The sequence below is a fragment of the Leptonychotes weddellii genome, chromosome 1 (genome assembly GCF_054177405.1).
Source record: "Leptonychotes weddellii isolate Sample4059 chromosome 1, ASM5417740v2, whole genome shotgun sequence".
Classification (NCBI taxonomy): Eukaryota; Metazoa; Chordata; class Mammalia; order Carnivora; family Phocidae; genus Leptonychotes; species Leptonychotes weddellii.
In genome coordinates, this window is record NC_138369.1 from 107,324,706 (window position 1) to 107,341,044 (window position 16,339).

Consider the following 16,339-nt stretch of genomic DNA (forward strand, 5'->3'; position numbering starts at 1 on the left):
ATAGCCCTTACCTGAAAAGGAGCCCATCACCAGCCATGGCATAAATGACCCTTGGCATTGGGAAGAGGGAGCCCAGCAAGCTGACCGTCAGTCCTGCAACTGACCCAATGGCCACTATGAATTTTGCAGCATAGAACCCATGAGCCACAAACATCTCCATGAGCGGGGATTCTGTGTCAATGGCATTGTATGGCACCATCAGAGTTAAGATCATGCTCACCTGTTAAAACAAGAGAAAACATGGCTGGAGGTAGAGAGAACGGTCAGCATGGATGGATGTCCCACAGGAGAGCAAAGAAGCCTGGATGTTGAATTTGCCACTTCCTGGCATGTGCCCTTAATTTAGACCTCTCATTTGGGCTCCAGAGCTCTTGGTCTCAGTATTTTCTCTTCTCGTTAGAATTTAGTGGACTTGGCCAGATGATCCTAAATATCTCTCTCTGGCCCTTTCATAGCTGAGGAATAAGTATGCAGGTATTTAAGCACAACAACAGCAGAACTACATTGACAGTTCAATGAAAGGCAGATACTATCAGGTAGAAGGAACGACAGCCAAAGACACTGGAGCCAGGGCCTAGCAGTGACCATGGGCACCCTGCCCACATGAGCCAGACTCTCATTTCTTTTATACTTTCAGGGTCTTATACACTCTTAACTATATGTTCCCTTTCACCCTGAAGACCAGAGATAGAAACTCTGAAGATAAGTGATCAGAGGGCCATAGCCAGTTAACAGATGGGACCCAAGGAAGGACTCATATTTCCATTTCTTCTCTGTAGCTCAGTGCCAGGAGCCAGGCAGACCAACAAACAAATTATGGCATCAGGATGGAACCCAGTTCTACTCTGGGGTTGTAAGACTATTGTGGCTTTGCTTAGCCAGGAATCACGTGGCTCCCAGGACCTACCTTCCTTCGTATGTCATAAATCTGCCATAACATCCCTTCCTCATGGCCCTGGGCAATGAAGCCACTGGTCATAAGGCCAGGCTTCCCCTGGCCTGCAGAGGCCAATGCTGGCATCAAGAAGGGAGTTCAGAGCCTGAAAGGGAGAGGGTGGTGCACTTCTAGACCACTCCTTCACATATTCGTCAGGAGCCAAAATCCTCCTGCGAAGCCATGGGCTGCTAGGGAGGACAGGAGGATGGACCACCACAGGCCAGCAATTTGGCTCTTCTGATCATGGAATGGCAGCCTGCTGACCAGCACAACACCAAACAACCCCGGAGGCATGGGTAAGGGTCATGTGTTCTAGAAGAGAATGTTTCCCAGCAACTTCACCCCTTGCAACATCCCCTTTGGGGGTGGGCTGGAGGAGAATGGGATTGATTCCTACAGCAATTTGCATTGAGTCTACTGCTCAAGTTAGGTCAGGATGGGCAAAAAGTTGATAGATGCATAGAAGTACTCTGCAGTCTATAAAGTGCTGTTCTAAGGAAGGAATTGTGATTATTAACTTTATTGTGTGTGCTGCAGGGGTTGGCCCCTGAAGGAGGGGGAGGTATGTAAGGGAGGAATAGAGGGGAAACGCAGAGTAGGGTGTCTCTCCTGCTCCCCTGACACCACCCCTACTCCCTGAACACCCTGTCTGCAGGGATAACCAGGGTATGGATAAGATGAAACCGCTTGCCTGTGTGTGCATAGGGGAAGGTGATAATTGACCTACTTCTAAAACAATTTCAAGGAGCAGCTGAATTCCTATAAACCACATCCAAGGCTGCTCTTGTGTTTCCCTTTGGTGTCCAGGACACTCTTATTTTGCAGCTTGCCTTAATGATCAAGCCAGCCACTGATCTGGATTCCTTAGTTGCTAAATATGTTTTTGTTTTGTTTTAGTTTTTGGGAAGGAGGTTCTTTTCCTATGCTATGCAGCCAGGGTGGCAGGGCTGATAGGGCATGTCTCCAGCTGCTGGCTCTTTCCTATTTGTGGTAACTGAAGTGAGTGGGACTCTCAGGGCCTGGGGCATTTGTGTAACGACATACCTACTGGCTTGTTACCTGGTTCTCTCCATTGCCAGGGGCTGGGTTGGGGTGGTGGCGGCGGGGGGGTGGGGGGCATGTTGGCTGTGAGTGAACTATTTCTGTGATAGAAATTCTGGGATGGGACCTGAGAAATGACACATCGTAAGTGTGAAGATCATCTCAGGGAGGTGATCCTGAGAAGACAAGCCTGAAGGCTTCCTTCTGAGGATTCCCTTCAGTAGGAAAACCTTAAAAAGATGCTTGGACTGGTATAAAAAGAGGGAGCAACAACAGAAAGAAATTTCTCCCGAGATTTAAGGGGAAGAGTGTCTCTAGAGGATGATGTACTCTCTTTCCCCACTCTGGGAGAGCCTTGCCTCTCGCTGCCGGGAAGCTCCCAGAAGACAGAAGAGCATTGAGGAGGGTGCACAGAGGTCCACAATGCCTCTGCTTGCACACCCACCCGTTACTGCCAGCCTATGATCTGAGCTCCTTGGATAGCAGCCCACTCCCTGTACACCATCCCCTGGGCAGCAGTGGACACCCAGAGTCTGTGTGTGGGGAGGAACGGGGATGGAGACTCCGGAGGCCAAGGCTGAAGGAAGTGAGGGGTGCTCCCATCTCCAGTTTGAAGTCCTGATTTTCTTCTTGTCGTGGGTGGGTGGGATAGAGGGTGCATGGACACATGCATACAGACACCAAGATAGCACAAGGAAGGGACCACTTCCTGACAGAAGGTAACCCAGTACCGGAGCTACATTTTATGGCCAAATACGAAAAGACCATCAGGACGGTCCTGAAAGGATGTAGTACTTACAGATACATATGCTGTCAGGCAGATGACCAGGGAGGCGGTGATAGCATAAGGGATGGACGTGTTTGGATTCTTGGCTTCCTCTCCAGTGGTGGCAATGATGTCAAAGCCAATGAAAGCATAGAAACACGTGGCTGCTCCTTGCAGCACCTGGTGGGACAATGGCATTTCTCAGACTCAGAGTATTCGAGCAGCACCAGGGCCTAACATGTGGTACCCACAACTGCCCAGTGCCTGGCGACAGTCCTGAGCAGCAGAGGGAGGAACATGGCGGAACTTGTGCTCAATGTTTGGTTCTGATCTCCAGTACTTTCTAGCTGTGTGACCCTGGGCAATTCCCACATGTGTAAAATGGAGATAAGGAGAATTTCGGCCAAATGAAAACTGGGTTGTTCAACACATTCAAATCATTTTTGGAAATAAGTGGGGTTATAAGCAAATCAATAAGTTGGCTATCTCTATGTCTTGGGGGAACTCATTAACATTTCTGTGCTTCATTTTCATTCAATGGTTCTCATCCACAACCAGGGGCTGTCTGACCTCCCTTAGGGGTTGTTTGGAAATCTGAGGAGCTACTTGTGATGGTCACGGAGACATGGGGCATGCGCTTTCAGCATTTAGTGTACAGGGCTCAAATACTTCTGCACAAAAAGTTGTCCTGCCCAAATTACCGTTAGTACCCCTAATAGATCATCTCTGTGGTAACTTCTAGATCTGAAACAATATAAAAGATGTTCAGATCTTCAGAACTCCCAATTTCACGTCAGTGAAGTCCTTCATTTCAGGGAATGGAGGTTCACAGGTTTGGAAACATGCTTGTTTTCAGTTGTCTATTATCCTATTGTCTTTCATGGGAAGACAGGTAGAGACAGTTGGATTTTTCTGCTCCTTTGGAGGCTTGAGTGACCTCGTTGGGCTATAAGGCAGGAGAAGATGTGTGGTACAAGGCAGTGTAGGGCTGTGGAGGTGGTATCCAGTGACATCTGCTGGATGTCTGTCGGACAGGAGCTTGTATGGCTCCAAGAGTGGTTGGGACATGATAAGTCAAGATGTCAGTGAGAATCTTCCCTTGAGGAGTGCATTACTTTCTTCCAAAGAATCAACTAAAGTTTCCCTACCTTAGCATTTCAGTGTCAGCTGAAAGTAAAAAGTGTGCCTCTTCGAATGCTTGGGGAATGTCCTTTTAGGAGAGGGTGAGAGAACTTTTTCTAGACTTGTATGTAGAGGGTGAGGGGCCTTGGCAGTATGCAAGCTCTAGCCAGGGGTCCAGGAATGAGCTTCATTGTAGAATGGACCATTTTTCCTCTTTTCTCCACATACAGCTTATAAATGATGAAATTCAATACATGTACCAAGCAGATAACCTGTGCTCAAATTTTCACTCCTAAACTTTCCCACTAGTTTCTCAATAAGTAAAAGACAAAATACTAAGTACTGGAATGTATGAGGTACATTAAAAACTGAAGATCTCACACCTCAAATCAAGTTTTGCTCACTTGTAAGATGACTTGGTCATTTCTACAGTCTCTCCCATTAAGATTCTAAAGTTTCAGTTCCCTAAGGGAGCTCATCCTGGGGTCCATTTAACTCAGGGGGTCTATGAATTTTGCTGGGAAGAGATTACATCTTTATCTTTCCTAACCTCTGACTGAACATTAGCATTTCTTTTAATAACGAATGCAAGTAATGAACAGTGCCTGTGACTCTGTCACCAATAGCGATCAGATATTTTTTCCATAATAGATTGTTGCAGAGTTGTTGAAATATCGCTTGTGCTTGTTGCTACTTCCAAATTACGATAGTTATTAGACATAGATATCAATATTTAAAACACTATTAAAGAAACACATTGTTATTATATCATAATTTAAAAATATTTTATAACTATATTTTAATATATTTGATTTCTTTTGAATTCCTACGTAATTAGGTTATTCATTTATAAACACGATTCTTAGAAGGGCTTCAGAGTCTTCACCAGACTGCCAAGGAGCACATAGCACAAAACAATAGAAGAACTCCTGGTCTATTTTAATAACTCAGGGAGAAAGAACTTCTCAAACAAGCAGTTGTTGGAGGGCTACTTTCTGGGAGGGGCGTTAACTCCCAATTTCACTTCAGTGAAGTCCTTTCATTTCAGGGAATGGAAAATGTTTGGGCCTCCAGTCAAGGAGAGAAAACAGATCTCACTTCATTGTGCGTGGAGGTTCACAGGTTTGGAAACATGCTTGTTTTCAGTTGCCTAGAACATGATTTTGGTCTTTAAGGGTGAATAGATTCTGGGATTGCAGACTCCCTAAACTTCCCCCATCAAGGAAAGCCTTGCTTTAAGACAGCTTCCAGAAAACAGGTTCTGCTTTCTCTTCCTATAACATCCTTCTTCCCTTACACATACACGCACATGCATGCACACACAACTCCTGTGAATCATACGGATCTGTTACGACAATCAGTCTGATGATGTATCACTCCCAGTTAGGGTGTCCCAGGAAGACAGTGTTATGCCTATTTGGTGTGGTGAGTTCTGGATGGAAAGTTCATAGATATAGCCAACCCTCACTGCTGAGGAAGGGGGGAGGGGTGGAAGTGTCTTAAATAAGAACTTTGGGGCACATCTACACTAGAACAAGATGAGAGGTCTGTAAGTCACGCTGTGTGAGGAATCACTGGGGACCAAGGATGTGTAACTTGAAGAAAAGAAGACTCAGCAGAAGACATGGAAGACACCTTCCACAATTTTGACGTACTGACCATGAAGCAGTTGGAGGAGAAGTATACTGTGAGCTCCAGAGGGAATGGCAAAGCCATGCATAGGGCAGGGGTAAGAGGGGCAAGCATTGGATTTGGTTGGGAGAGCAGATTCTGTAGACTGTCAAACTTAGGGTGGTTCTGTCACATACAGGCTTGGTGACCTAGAACAAGTTCCTAACCTCTTGGAATCTCATTTTCTTAAATGGAGATGAAAATAATATTTAATTCATAGTGTGGTTACAAGGATTAAATGAGATAATATAGTGAACTGCAGTCATAGACTACAGTAGGTGCTTAATATATATTAGCTCTTACCAGTGGTATTTTTTATTACTATTTTAAGTTTTCTAGAACAGATGAAACCCAAAGGCATAAACAAGTTCCTTCTCCTCCTTGTTTCTTTTTTTAGAACTAGACACAGATTTTATTACCTGCTCCCTTCTGCCAGGCACTGTGCTTTGTGATATGGATACAGTCATGAGCAAAAGTATTCTGAGCTTAACCCCCTGGGGCTTGGAGTCTAAAGGACATTGCAAGATCCAAAATACAACCTTGACTGTAGTAATAAACTGAACAAGATTAATAGGTGTCTGTATTATTTGTAAGGCACAAATGCTACTATTTTCCAAATAACTTAAAAAATAGATGGCAATTACTGATAATTATGTGATATCAAAATATTGACTATGGTCAAGTTGGGAATAGAGACAAAAAGTTTGCAAAGAGAATGTCTGTTAACCTGAATTTGCTATGTAGAACTAGAAAGCCATTATGGTTGAAGGACGACTGGACAGATCAAAGGTAGGACATTTAGAGTTTCCACTGCATTAGGTAGGAAACAGAATTTAACTCAGATGGTTTAAATGAAATGATTTCAGTGAAGCCCACTAGCTAAATCCAACAGGGAGCAACCAGCGAGGGGCTTTCTGGAGCATAGAACAGAGAGTGGATAATGGATCTGGGGGGTGGGGGCAAATAAAAAACCCCCAGCATACCTGCCAAGATCAAACAGATCCTGATCTAACAAGATATAGATCAAATAAACAGATTATCGAAGAGAAGATAATAAAATTAGCAAATAAGGTCACCTTTTTACTTAAGTTAGTTTGAATGAGTTTTTCTTCCTTGCAAGCAAGGATTGATGAGGGACCTGATTGATGAACACAAAAGAGCCAGGAAATGAACCTGTGTATGCATGTGTCTCTGCCCTAATGACCACTAAAACTACTTTCCACTTTGCTCTATCCAGACCTCAGATTTGGCCACAGGGATTTGTGATTAGGATTCCCTTCCATGTATGAAAGAATGTGTATGTACTTAGGAGTGAGCATTGGTGAATGAAATCGGTGGGTGAAGTGTGTGTATATGTGTGTCTCTAGGTTCATTGGTACTTTATCATAACTTTTAAAATTGACTTTTTAATTTGATGACATAAGCAGAAATGGTTTCCCAAAGTAATCCTGGGGTAGCTGCTCATGTGGGTGATCCAGATCAGCCCATCCCTCTATAGAGCTTTAGTGGGGAAGCAGCACGTGCCTCAGTTGCTGGAGGGCTGGCTGCAGCTTATTTAGTTGTCAAAAGCAAGGTCATGAGTGGCATGCTATTCAGAGTGTGGAGTCCCTAAAAGGTGGCCCCCTATGTATTATTGGTATTCGTGAGGCAGCTCTCCATATTCTGCCTTGGCCAGTCTGCCAGATGCCTAGGAGCTAATTAGGCAACTTTATATAATTCACTCCCAAGGTAACAAGACAAAACTCCAAATTTAATAGCATTTTCTACCACCCTCATGCTCCACAGCTATTAGCAGCCTGTCCACAGTGACAGTAGAATGTGCTAATAGGTTCCAGCAAATGAATTAAAATATAGAGAAGATGAAAAACAACTTTCCCTTTGTTTGGAGGCAGTCAGCATTCCCCACAAATCCTTGTTATGGACCATTTTCCTGGGAGCTATTTGTGCAGGTAGAGTATCTTATTTGGTTAAAGAAAAACCATAAGATAGCATCAAGAACAAATAACATACAGGGAATACACATCCAACAATGTTTAGGGGCCGAGGAACTGTAGAGGGAAGCAGGGGTTCAGCTGAAGGCCAGCAGTTACTTGATCTAGAGAAAAATATTTGTTGTTCTTAAGCTCTTCAAGACCAAAGAAGCATTTGACCCAGAACCTGTAAGTGAGTAAACCATTCCTTAAGCTATTTTCTTTGGAACAATGTGGTTGGAGCAGGGAAAGAGTAAGCTTATGAAGGGTCCATGGCCAGAGGACAGATTGTTCATTATTAACCCCTTCAAAGTACTTGAGAATTGTGTTTCAAGTCATGTAATGGTATCCTTATAAACCATCTCCTACACAATGATCTGTTCCATCCCATCCTACCTGAAGTGGATTAGAACTCTGAACTAGGCCCCTTGTCAGGGGTAGGGGTCAGGTTTTCCCTAAGGAGAAGACCATACAGCTGCCAAGTAGGCAAATCACTTTTGTTGACAATTGTTAGGTAAGAGAGTAGGGAGTGTGTTTATTAACTTGGTGGACGACATGTTCATGAGAGGGTGTCAGACCTTAAAAATTAGGATCCATATTCAAAGTGGCCTTGCTAGGGGTGCCTGGGTGGCTCAGTTGGTAGAGCATGAAACTCTTGATCTTGGGATCATGAGTTCAAGCCCCATGTTGGGCATAGAGCTTACTTAAAAATCAAACCAAACCAAACCAAACCAAACCAAAAACAAAGTGGTCCTTTTGGACTGGAAAAGTGACCAGAAAACAAAGTTGGGAAAGAACAGGTCCAGGCCAGTTTGCTAGGGAGGATATGTACTATGCAGAAACCCAAGGCCAGGCAGATAGGAAAGAGGATGAATCAGCACCATCCTCAAACTGGGCTGTCCTTTGTGCTCAGCTGATGCTTTTAGTCACAGCCACTAGAACACATATTTGAATTTCCTACAGGGATAATGAATTTTCAGTGAAAAGTGCAAAATCCCAGCCAAAGCTTTCTGGCGGCCAGTGACAAACCTACTCAAGACATAGGGTTGGGTTGGAGTGAGGTTGGGTTGGTGAGGCCAAAGGTGCAAAAAGAGACATTTGGTCCCATATGTCCAAACCCAGGTCGGGGTGGGGTAGTGGAGTAAATAAGGACTTTGACTCAACCAGGACTAGGATTGAATTTCAGCTCTATTACAATCTAGATCTGTAACTTTAAATTTTCTCAACTTAAGATATTTTGATGTGGATGTAGAGATCAGGCCTGTTGTGAAGATTACATGAAAAGTGCATATGAAAGAGTGTGTCACAAAGAAAATGGTAAGTTAAGAATGGAATCCTTCCTTTCTTTTTTTTATGCCTGACTTCTGATCTTCTTTTCTTGCTACAAAAGCTAGTGAGAACTTGGGTGTATAAATGGGAACCCCTAAGGCTGGCTTGATTAGTTCCTTCCTCCATGGGGTGGATTTCTGACTATCTCGAAAAGGGATATGGGGCCCTTGAGTGGGAAGAGGAGACCCCCAGAGAGAATAAAGACCCCAGAACAAAGACAGAAGGACAGGTTCAAAGATTGGTTTATCTTCTTCAGCATGGGCAAAGGGTATTTGCACAGAAGAGATTAACTGCTTCCAGTCTTTACATGGGGCCTAGACTGTAATGTGTGCCATGTGGGTGAGCTCTTAGATTTTTGAAAATTAGACATGAACTGAGTAATTACAAAATGTTTTCAAATTGTTTTGCTATGATGTCTTAGTAAACAATGTACTTTGGCCTGGGCTGGTTTACAGGGCCATCTGAAGGTAAGAAAAGAGGCTAGACCATGTCCTAATGCTCCTCCTAGCCCTAAGACTCTTATGACTTTGTGAAAGCTTAAAGGAAATGAGAACGTAATATGTTAGATTAGTTATCTTATTACATTTTTAAGGAAAGCTCAGAAACAAGGGGCAATCATGCACAAGGTAGACCATGCAATAGAAAACGCTTTGGAGTCACATAGACCCGACTAGGAATTTCAGTCCTGGCACTGACCAGCTAAGTGACTCCAGCTAAGTGAATCCAGCCTCTCTGAGCCTTGGATTCTCCATCTGTTAAGTTGGGCACAGCAGCACCTGCTTTAAGGTTTTGTTATAAGAGTGAAATAATATTCGTAGATCACAATGCCAGGCACCTAACAGGCAGTCGATAAACTCTAACTCCTCCCTCCTGTAAGTATCACTATTGCTAACCACACAATGCGTACCAAAAAACCATCCAAGATGTTATTCTTTTTGGCAAACATTAGGTGCAATTAATTTTCCCAGTTGATGAATGAGAAAATCTGAAAGCACAGAAGTTAGCTATTGGCCAAAGTCTTAACACTAAGTCCATGACCCCAAAATTTCTTAGACTGTGAAAAAAATGGTGAGAACGTTTTCGTGTGCTAGGATGAAAATGCAGTTGAGTTCCGGAAAAACACTTCTTTCTTTGCCACTCTTGTAATTTGTTGTTTCTTTTATTTGATAGGGAAGGAACGATTTGTATTGTAAGAAAATGTCGACTTGGGGACCCAGAATGGGGTCAACAGTGTTTCTTTGTCTCTTCTGGTTTTGACCAGTTTCAGGATTTATGCATTTCAAGGGGGATGGAGGAGGGATGAACTTTGCGGTACTGTGGAATTCTTACAGATAAGCAGAAGACTAGAAATCTTGGCTTAAATTGCTCTCTTGCTTATTTCTTTGCATTGAACAGTATGGCACGGCTCAGAATAGACAGGAGTTATTTTGAGTGTTCTCCAAGAGAGATTTCTGGTCCCTGGACATCTTGGAGGAAAACCAGTCTAAGCAAGAGCTTTTTACAAAAGCAAATCTGGTGGAGTCCCGGACTTGCTCTCTACCAGGGCTAGGCAGGCGTGCCTCCCTTGACCTCAGTTTCTTCACCTGCTAGATGAGGGGTAGAAGCAGGTGATTTCTAAGATCTCTTCCAGCTCAAAATTCTCTGATCTATGTTCTACTATTTTCAAGAAAGGAATAGGTAGTTGAATTTTACCAATGAATTCATCAAGTAGGTATTTTTCATCATACCAGAAAAAGGATCCAGGCATAATTTAGAATTCCTTGTCAGTATAAAGACTTTGCCCTCTGATCTTCCCATTTTTTTTTAGTGTAAACCTCACCACTCAGATCAGGGGGATGAGATCTGAAAATGTCCTTTTAGTCCAGCCTACTCTTTGGCCAACTCCCGTACCACACCAGGTGGACTTCGATGCCATGAACCATGCCACTAGAATGGGATTTATGGCCAGTCTTCACTGTGCCCTCTCAGCTGCACCTAGACCTCAGTGGGGCTCTCTACATTGGGTCAAACATTGGGATTAAATTTAAAAACTGTTGTTTCCCTAGTTTTATACCCAGGCAACACTCATCCCTTAACCTACCTACCCTCTCTTCTGACTCCTTTACTGCCTTGTCTGTTTAAGGTGATCTGTCTTTCTGAAAATACTCTAGAGGGATTCTCTAGGACCAAGCTCTTCAAATACAGGCTTTGGAGTCAGACAGTCCTGGCTTTGGGTCTTGACTCTGCCACTTAGAGTGTGCACTTAATAGCGAGTCCCCTGACCTCTCTGAGTGTGAGTTTTTCATCTGTAAGACCAGAATATAAAATATCTTCCTTTCAAGGTTATTAGGACACTTAAGTATTACATGCAGAGCACTTCGCATAGGATTAGGCATATTTCAGATGACCAAAACATCAAATCTATTATGGTTACTTGTATAAAATAGGGTCTCAATAAAAGTTTGTGAAACAAGTAAAAAAAAATGATATAGGAACCTCTTTTTCAGAGCATTCCAATTAAATTCAGATAAAAAGTGATGAAAAAGATGCCATGAAGATTATGGGACAGAGCAGCATTTTTTGAAAGTATGTCTCACACTAGCCACAGGGTGGAAGGCAGAATGTGCAATAGCCTTACGAGGCTTTAGAGATGAACTCACCCCTGACCAGCCATGGGGCAAAAACTGGCCCTCAGCCCAGTATTTCCCATTGATGAAGAAGAGGCCTGCGATCATGATGAACACCCATACTGCCAGGTTCAGCACGTTGAGGATGTTGTTGAAGCCCACGGAATTCTTTACCCCCAGCGCAACAATAATGGTGACGATGATGGCAATTACTAGAGCCAGAAGGTCAGGGTATGATTCTTCACCTTTCCCTAGAGGGCAAAGATATGAGTTAATATTGTCTAGAGGGAAAAAAGGGCCATGCAAACTCCTAGCATCCTGTCAGGCATTTGCACTCAGCTCTGGCAAGGGTGATCAGTTTGTCATGGAGGGAGGAGAAGCAAGTGTGTGCGGGCATGCGTGTCCACATGTGCGCTTGTGTGCAAGTGTGTGTATGTGTGTGCACGTGTGCCTACACTGTGGTCCACAAGTGTCTATTTGCAAATGGGAAGATTTTGGTATATAGGTAAGAAGACCTGATATCCTGGACCCAAAATTGGGCGACATGACATGACAATGACAACACGGCCTATGGAACTGTGGCATAGAACACTTGAAGTCAGATCTGTCCTGAGACATTCTTGGTGTATATATGGGTTTAACATGTTATTTGAAAACCGGTTTATCTTCACTGTTGTTCACTTTATAGTCCATAAATTTTCCATTCCATTCCAGCAATCTTTTCATTTTTAGAAAGTTTAAAAATGTGTATCTCTGAAAGCTATTGGAAGAAGGGTGTTCTTTGCATTTATGTGTATGTGGTTGCAGAGAAAAGAAGCAGTGAACACACCCCACCTGTTAATGCCTGTTCTGTTGGCCAGTGGACTCCTGCCCTCTATAGAGGGGAAAAGGCACTGCCTCAGCTGTCAGGCTCCTGAATTTCAGCTGCACTTTTGCCCATGATCAGCTGTGTGGCCTTGGGCAAATGCCTCAGTTCCCTAGACCTCATCTGTAAAGTGAAGGGTTTGCACTCCCCGATTTTGGAGGCCTTTTCGGACCTAAAATCTTTGTGAAATCAGTATACTGTGGAGATGTGGTCTTCATACTTTTTAATCTTCTCGTGGTATCTGGATGCTCAGCAATTTTTATCAATTCTTCTGAGATAGGGACACCAAAGTCACATGAGTAGCACACAGCCATGGAAGCTGTCCTTGGAAGTTCTGTGGCAAGACCCCCAAGCTTCCTCAACTATTGTGTGGCTTCCCATAAATATGAGAGGGTAAAGTCAGACATCAGGATGGAAAGCAGGAGCAAGCGATGGATGGAGCTCCTGGTATTTGTTACGCGAAGTTCTGATTATTTAGTATTTACCCAGTTATATTACCCCTCCTTGACTTCTGCTAGACTGGAATCCATTTTGTCCCTTTTAAAAGTATATTTTGTCATTTAAAAATTAACACGTGCTTATTTATGAAAATTAAAAAAAAATCTGATGAAACCACTGGAGAAGTTCATAACAGTTATTTTTCCTGCATTGGTTTTATTTTTATATAGTTATAAACATGATGCATATACAATTTGTATCCTTTGTCACATGACATTACATCAAAAACATATTCCATGTTATTACAACAGTCTTCCCAATCATCCTTTTAAAGCTTTAAAGCTACATAATATGCTTCCACAATTTACGTAATCATTTGCTCCACTGTAGAATACTTAGGCTGCTTCTAATTTTTTTTTTTATAAATAAGGCTGTGATGAATATTTTTTCATATAAAGCTTTTATGGAAATTAGGATGATTTCTTTAGGATAGATTCACAGGATAACTACTTTGCAAAAAAAGAGAGACATATTTAAGGCTTTGGATAACATTTTGTCAAATTGAATCCTGAAAGGGGAGCCCATTTATTTGTTGGGGTAAGAGGATATGGCAGTCTCACCCAGGCCATTGAGGGTTCCCACGCTGTCCACCATCCAGTGGCTGATGGTGTGGTTTGCTAAGGAGTCGAACATGCTGCTCAGAGCGCTGGCACCAGCTGCAGTGCCAATCAGGTACTCCAGGATCAGGTTCCAGCCAATGAAAAACGCCACAAATTCCCCGACAGTGACGTAGCTGTAGGTGTAGGCTGACCCCGTGGTCTTGGGGACGCGGACTCCGAACTCTGCGTAGCAGACACCTGCATGGGACAAGCACACATGGGTGGTGGACTTCAGGAGAGGAGCCTCTTCACTAAGATGTTTAACCGTCTTGGGTACAAAATACTGGGAATCTCTGCAATCTTAGAACAAACACATGAAATTTTATATATATGAGTAAATTCAAGGCCAATTCTAACGTCTTGCAATGTCAGTTCTGAAAAACTTTTAACCTGAATTCCTGCGAAGGCAATCAAAATGGATTCTAACAAGCTATTGGAAACTGCTCTTTATTTAGAAAAATTCCTGTTTGTTGTGTATGTCTCTGTGATGTTCCTTAGGTGTCAGAGATCCTGAATGAACGTGGGCCTAGGTTATTATGAACCCCACACTTAATGGCTACATTACATTAACATTCTTCTCTTTCATTTTTACATATTGTGGATGGAGATCCTCATTTGAGAATGAGAGTTTAAGCGATCTGTGAAGATTTTGTGCTATATATGGGAGGTGGGGTTGATAAAACATGCAAATGTAAATAAGTGACTAAGTTTTTAACAAGGAAATTTAATATGTGGAAAAGATAATTTAATGAACACTTATAGATTTGCCCACTATGTGCTTGGCAGGGTGCTAAGTGCTGGGAATAAAAAAGGCAAGTGAGACATGACCTGACCTCAAGGGGAGATATACCAAAAGATCAGTATCCATCATAGGCTGCATAAACTCAATAATGCAGAGATATACAGGAACAGAGAAAACAGAGGGGAGAGACATGTGCATCAGCTGGTTTTGAGGTATATGGAGGAATTAACTGGGCAAAGAAGGTGGAACATGAAGCAAAGACATGGTGAGTAGGCAGTCCGAAGTATTTGGGTGGAGGGAAGTGTGCATGAGGGGACTGGGGGCAGAGAGCCTGGAGAGGTAAGTAGAAGCCATGTATTTTCCAGAGTGGGTCAAAACCCACTTCCACGAGAATCATCTATTAAATCATAATTTCAGGGATGAGGACCAGGAATCTGCATTTTCACAAGCTCTCCACTTATAATTGAAAAACGCTAGTATATTCCCTCATTCTTTGATGGAATTATAGATCAGATTAGAAAGAGACTGGGAATACACCAAACTTCTGGGAGTTGGGAGCATTTCCTATGTCATGCTGGGGACTCTGGGTGTGAGGCCAGTGGGTGGGGTGCCAAGTTGGATGACAAACATAGGACAGCTTGGAGGAAACACATCAGGAATGGGATGTAGGAAGGATTTCAAAGTAAACTTTTCCTTCAGTCACAATTTTAAGTGCCAACCCTAAGTTTCTTTCATCACAAATCAGGGAATAAAATCAATGCAAGGAAGCAAAAACAGTTGTCAGAAGCCAGGACACAATGAATGATTAAAGGTGATGCAATGTCTCTTTTCCTACCCCTTAGTGCTGTCAGTTCTCAGTCCATCCATGTGGAAGGAGCACTGGACAAGTGGGGCTGTGCTCTTGTCTCAAATCTGCCTTGACCCTGTTCATTCCTTTATATTCAGTTTCCTTCTTTGTAAAATAAAGGAATTAGACAGGGATGCTCTTTTAAGGGTCTTCCTCTTCTGACACTTTAGGATTCTACCTGTTTCATTGAATTTTACGGATTTTGCTGCTAAATATATTGGGCATAGTTTCCTTTTCTTTTACATCAATTACTATATTGTTCTATATATGGAGACATTCTCAGGGCTAGCAAAGCCATCAGTCTCTGCACTGAATAACCTAGGCTACCGTTTATTTTGAGTTCTTATGTCGGCACCCCCTACCCCTTTGTAAAACAGTTTCCCACCTTCTTCCTGGAGGTCAGACTGTCAGTTGTTTTTTTTTTTTTTTGATGCTGACACAGCGGTGACTTTGAGCAGGCAGACCACCTGTGATGTTTAAATTGTTAGAGTGAATCTAAAGTTAAGAGGAATTGTTCTCTGAAGGAAGGGCTAGAGAATTTTTCCATGAGTAGAGTATAGAGTGTATAAGCACCGAGTATGAGGACCTGATAGTGTTTTCTTGAATGCTTGAAGGACTTTTGTGCTCTCATCTCCTGAAGAGAGTTGGGTTTGCAGATACACATTAAGCTGCCCTTTTAGTATGGTGTCAGGAAGGGATTAGGAGGCAATCCTAATTCTACTCTTTGATGTAGGATCCACAGCTTTACCCAATAATTCTTATATCCTATGAGTTTCTTCTCTTCACCGTCTTTACTCCTAATAATGCACAAGTCTTGTAAATTGAAGTTTCTCTACCAATGCTTTTGAAATTGACATTAAATTTGATTGTAAATTTAATTTGGAGAGCCGGTATTATGAAGTTTGGGCAATCAGTGGTTCTCTCCTTAATATTTGATCTGCCAAACTAGATGTAAAAATACCCAATTCAGCATCAGAACCCACTTGCCAAGGGTAATTGGCAAATAGCCAAGTCTTCCTTAGGTCTTGTGAAGGAACAAGTGCATTGCTGTCCTGAGGCAGAGACAGAGGCCCTGAGCTGGGCACGGTGCAGGAGCATATGAAGTCAGTCATTTAGTTCCCAAGGTCCTGCTTGGATGCTGATAGCTGGAGTTTGGGAAGAATAGTGGGAAAATCAATTAGACACTAACCGGGTAAGACAATTTCTGCTCCTAGAGACCATTCTTTTGGACACTTTGTAAAGGATTTTATTTTTGCATCTTTCTGATTTATTTGCATGCAAGAATCCAGGCTTTTAGTGGGCACTAGAGAGTATCCACCCTGGCACTGAAGCTCAGTGGTGAAGAG

At 42.8% G+C, this 16,339-nt stretch overlaps 1 protein-coding gene across 1 annotated transcript in view; it reads right to left on the reverse strand.

Moving 5' to 3' along the window:
• SLC7A14 (solute carrier family 7 member 14) overlaps positions 1 to 16,339 on the reverse strand; it is a 105,343-nt gene that overhangs the window by 22,003 nt on the left and 67,001 nt on the right. Inside the window, exons 3-6 of the mRNA XM_006736338.3 lie at positions 13,366 to 13,602; positions 11,476 to 11,693; positions 2,778 to 2,924; positions 12 to 220 (exon numbers count right to left, since the gene is read on the reverse strand). Coding sequence (XP_006736401.2) covers positions 12 to 220; positions 2,778 to 2,924; positions 11,476 to 11,693; positions 13,366 to 13,602 — 811 coding nt within the window. The remainder of the gene's footprint in view (positions 1 to 11; positions 221 to 2,777; positions 2,925 to 11,475; positions 11,694 to 13,365; positions 13,603 to 16,339) is intronic.